Source organism: Atta cephalotes, assembly GCF_000143395.1.
Source record: "Atta cephalotes unplaced genomic scaffold scaffold00017, whole genome shotgun sequence".
Lineage (NCBI taxonomy): Eukaryota > Metazoa > Arthropoda > Insecta > Hymenoptera > Formicidae > Atta > Atta cephalotes.
Window position 1 is genome coordinate 670,982 of NW_012130081.1, and position 5,425 is coordinate 676,406.

The 5,425-nt window shown below is 32.5% G+C and overlaps 1 protein-coding gene across 1 annotated transcript in view; it reads right to left on the reverse strand.

Moving 5' to 3' along the window:
- Positions 1-2,468: 2,468 nt before the first annotated feature.
- Positions 2,469-5,425, reverse strand: part of LOC105618478 (voltage-dependent L-type calcium channel subunit beta-1) — an 84,061-nt gene continuing 81,104 nt past the window's right edge. The window contains exon 11 of the mRNA XM_012200012.1: positions 2,469-2,634. Within this exon, the coding sequence (XP_012055402.1) occupies positions 2,469-2,634 (166 nt within the window). The remainder of the gene's footprint in view (positions 2,635-5,425) is intronic.

Below are 5,425 nucleotides of genomic sequence, written 5' to 3' on the forward strand. Positions count from 1 at the left end.
TGTTGTCTCGTAAATTAAAAACATCTCCAAGAACAATTTTGTTTTTACATTAGTTTGTCTAATTTTGATGTTAAGTGTCACTACGTCGATCGTTAAAATCGCTTCAGCTACGTCCGCCGTCGCGATCGACGATAGGTTTCAATTTCCACGATCAAATTCAAGGTTACCTGTTTATCACGAATCGCTTTTCAGCGATTGTAAAATTACGCTAACTACATTGGCTATCACGATCGACGATCAAATTAATATATTTATAACCAGCTGCGAAATTTTATTAAAGCTTTTTTTTATCTTGATTATTAAATGATTTAGCTATTAATAAAATTAGCTGTTCAATCGATCATAGATTATTTCTCTAGATAATCATTAATTAATTTTTTTCAATTGGAATTATAGTGGTCATTATCATTTCTTATAATTAAATTCTATGAGAGAAGTGAAATCTCTGTTTCATAAGAAATATTCGATACCGCGTCGATCGTCGATCGCCGATTCGACATAAAGATTTGGTTTTAGGGCCCGGGAGGAGTCAGTGCAAGGATTAAGGCCCCAGGGCTCTTTTCACTCTATTTCGAGTCACTTTCTATCTTGGTCTCCTCGTCCCACGCGATTTTCTCGCGCGTCTACTAGTGTCATTGAGCTGATTCCGCGAATGGGGAATTTGTCCTGCTTATACTGCAATGGACAAGGACACCGGAAGATTATTTCGAATCGGCTGTAGAACTCCTGTTGGGATAATTTGTTTAAACGATCGTTAAACTACGCTCGAACCCTTAACTATTAGCGATAAAAACTCGCTAATTGGAAAATCGCACGTAAATATTAAAAGAAATTCACCCTTATCGTAATAATTTTAGTTTGGCAAATAATTTGTGTTTATAAAGAGTCCATCGAAGATGTAGAAGTGTGTAGAATATATATATATATATATATATATATATATATGTGTGTGTGTATATAAGAAGATTTTTGATTAGAATGTATATTCGCAAATTTTTTGATTAAAAACAATTTTAAATTATGTAAAGATTATGAAAATGAGATCGAATTGTTCAGAAAATTTTTCGAGTTTCTTCCTAATTGCGTGTGAAACTTTCGAAAAAGGTTCGAGAATAAGTTCTATAATACTTCATATGAAAAATGCATAGTGTCGATTTGGTGAACGACTTTGAGTATATTTTAACGAGGAGTACCGAATGCAGTCAAATGTGTGTATTTTCTTTTACAGTATTAATCCATAATATTATCTTTCTTTTGTATAAAGTAGCATAAAAGATGTTATGTACGATATCATGTGCATCTCAAAACGATGCGTGCACTTTGTCGTGGCCAGTAATTATTACGGTGAGCATTTGATACATTTGGCATAGTACGCTTAATTGTTATAATGAGCGGTTGACATGTTCCCTCTATATAACACACAACAGAGCCCTTAAGCATACGTCATCAGGTAAGTACAACTTGATGGTATTTGTGCGTGAGAATAGTTTGATAGTTGGTATGATCAATGACTATAGCATAACTCTGCAATTGTGAATGACATCGCCAGAGTGATACACGTTCGTGATATTGATTGGGGCATTAATTGGCGAAGACACGACGTACAAAGATGAAAATATGCTTTTATAAATAGATAATATATGCGAATTGTGGAATTTATAATGTTAATAATGGAATTTATAGTGTTAATGAAATTTAGTAATAACAGCGGTTTTGCTTTCGATTCTTTGCAGTTTGACGATAAACAATGTAGATTTATCGGAATGAACTTATTTTGATAACACTTGCACGCTACTCTGATGATCAGTAGCATATTAGAAGAAGAAGAAGAAGAAGAAGAAGAAGAAAAAGAGAAGTAGAAGTTCTATGATGAAAACCGTCTTTGTTGTTCATTATTAATAAAATGTAATTATACAATTAATCGCGAACGTTATCAAAGTATTCAACAGTGTAAAAAGGAATAATAGCAGCGTATAATATAAATGTGTATCATTATAAACGCAAGAACTTTCGGAAGATAAGAATGCATGTTTAAAGCATGCCAGAAAATTTTCCAACAGTTACGTTTCGCAACTAAATCTGTGTTCTCTAATTAAGAAGCAATTAAAATCTTACATTTCAATTTATATATATATATTTTTGTTGGCAGCACGAATAAAAATGCAAGCGCAAATTGTTTTCCGGGATTAACGTGCACGCTGCTGGCGAGTGATAGCGTATTGAAGTTCTTCAGAAGAGTAGTGGGCGTCGATATGAAAATCTGGCTGAAAGTTGCATCTGATGCCGATCGCTGGCGTAGAGTAACGCAACAGGAAACAGCCCCACTAACAGAGCGCAGCGATCTTATCGCGAGGTAGCGTTGCGCACTTCCTAGCGTTCGGTAGCGTTACCGGGAGGCGAGCCCGCTAAAGGGCGGTGGTGCGCAGATGGGGACAGCGCTGAAGCGACAGGCCCCGGGGCCCCAGCTCCTAAATAGCATTAAGACTCGAGTCATGCTGTTTGCGACGTCTCAAAGTACTGCCATAATCGATGCTATGTTCTTCCTCGCCATACTCGTGATCCATGCGTTCGCTTCGATCCATCCGATCCATTCGTGATCTTCTCGTTGACTCATCTCTAGCTCCTGAATTAGAAACAAAGAAAGATTAGATTGTAATTTACAAAGTGATAGCTACACGACTTGCTCAAACAAAATTGTGATTTTTCGCAAATTTTATTGTCCTTATCGTTTTCTTAAAGAACAGATTCACTAATAGTAATGACTGAAAAGTGATATAATCATTAATGCGGATTTTTAATTAAAGAGAGGCAAATCAAAATGATAATGTCTGTCATAAATATGCTAGCTATAAGACATCGAATTGTATTTATATATAATTAAAGCTTTTTTATTTTTATTCTTAAATTTTTTATTAAAATCAAATTTTTTTATATTAAGAAATTATCGACTGTACAAATTTCACCGCAAAGAATTCTCAAAGAATCTACATCACTCAAACTCTACCCTACGTAAAAACAAATATCTGGATCCTGAATGATTATTGATGTGAGCAATAAGGATGAGATTTCAGCCAAATCATTCCAACATCTCATGCTACTTAATCCATGCAAGCTCTAAGCAAAAAAAAAAGACTAAATAAAAAAAGAAGGTACGGCGCAAAGACTCCGACGTTCGAACTATCGTTGCGCAGGTGCGCAGAAATCGAGAAGTAGAAGAATGTACTCGTTTATTTATCGATATTGATACAATCTTGAACATACATTATACGAGACGATATAAATCGCGTAAGATCTACGACGATTAAAGAATTCCTTCACTTCTGTCCTCTCGACTCACGCTGCTACGTCGTTAATATCTCTCTTTCTAACGTTAGATAATCTCTATTCTATAATCCTATTCTATGTGAGAAGGGTTGGTGAAGGGCTTACGAAACAACATTATCAAATAAAACGAATATGTATAAGGCTAGACTTCGTGACATATTAAAAATTTCAATAAATAAATAAATTTTAATATCAATTATTTTATAGAGTAGATTAGACACGTTAAAATCAGACTAAAAATGTAGGATAATTTATAAAATTTTATTTATTGTTTTATTAAAAAATAATGCTTGCTATAAATAATAAAGTATAGAATATTAATTTTAAAGAAAAGATATTAAGTGATTTGCAACTAAATAAAAAATATGTTGTAGCCAGAAGTTTAGCCAAAAAAAATTTTATTGGAATAGGAATAAAAAAATGAAGTAAATGTCAGTGGCGTAATTGCGTTAATACAGCAATCAAATAACTACAATGATATTAATAATATTTAAAATTAATAAAATATTATATGAAAAGCTTTTATAATAAATTTTATGTCGTAAATAAAAATCAAATATTTGTATGCAAAAGTATTTAATTTATTTTCTTTATGATGAAATAAAATATATAGTAAAATATGTAGTAAAATTGAAAAAATGTTAAAAATTGATTACAGTTGAAATTTAGAAGATATTTTCGCCTTTTTGCATTTAATAATAATCTTTTAAGTAGAAAAAGTTCAGAATAAGATTTGAATTATAATTTATGTTAAAATCTTACATATTAGATATAATCTTTGATTGCTCTTTCTGTGGCGAACTAGTTATTCCACCGTGTAAAGAAAAGTAAAATAATGGGAATCATAAATCATTTTCTCTCCTTGAGAGAAATAAAATCGGGTCGGTTCCGTGTTTCCGGGCCCATGCACCAAACCCATCTGTACTTACAACGCGCCTTTACAAAGGTATTCCTACATAGTTTCTCTAATTTTTTCAATCGCATCCGCACCCAGAATTAAATATTCACGGGCCGAAGCGCACAATTTGGCCGGTTTATGCCGCATAAAATTGCATCCGCGATGAAGCAGGAAGTAGAAACGGCCGCACAATGACAGGTATGTCCCGCGCTCGGATCTTCTTAACTCGATTGTTTCATCTTGGTCTCTTGGTTACCGCGACCAAGTTGCTAGTTGTGTTTTCGGATGACTCCCGTGGCAGCCACCGCCTCCACTTTTACACGTAAACAAACAGAACATCGGAGTCAGAGCTCGTTGCTGACAACAACAAAACTAATAATCTGTGCGTGTCCTCGCGACAGTTTCGTGGCTGAAATTGTTTTTTATATGTTGCATCCAACGATAGTACGGCGAAGTTTAAAAATTATATTTGCAAAGAAAATAAATAAAAAAGAAGTAACCTTAGTAACACAATTCATCGACGTAACATTGTCCCAATATATCCCCAATGTATATATGCCAATGTTTAACCAATATTTCGCCAATGAATTGTGCTATTCGGGAAAATCGGGTATAGCTTTATTGACTTTTGTCTCGCAAAAATTACGCAATTGCGCAAGCGCAATCACGTAATATCCTTGTCGTCACATTGACATTTAAGAACACGTAGACTTAACAAAAAATTTTTGAATATTCTTAATTTGCGTAAAATAAAATCAAAGAATAAATTAATCACTTAAATATTAAAAAAAAATCAATAGATTTTATCATATGTAATATTTACAGAAAGACAAATATTAATACTTTCCTCGGACACTAAAAAACATCTACATGCGCGTCGTTTTTATAAACGTCTATACTTACTTATATAAAATTCAAGGAATAAAATATTTAAATAAAATTTTGATAAATTATTTAAAGATATTGAAAAATTATTTAAAGTATTTCCTCTTTCTTTAAAATATTTTAATTAGATTTAATATTAATAAAGAAATCTTGTAAATAAAATTAATAAAGAAAGCACTCGTGATCGATGATAAATAGCGTAATGTGTACGAAGTAAGTTGCAATTAAATAAAGTAAGCGTATATATATATATATATATATATATATATATATATATATATATTAGTATATAANACTAGTAATTAGAAGAAGTAAGTT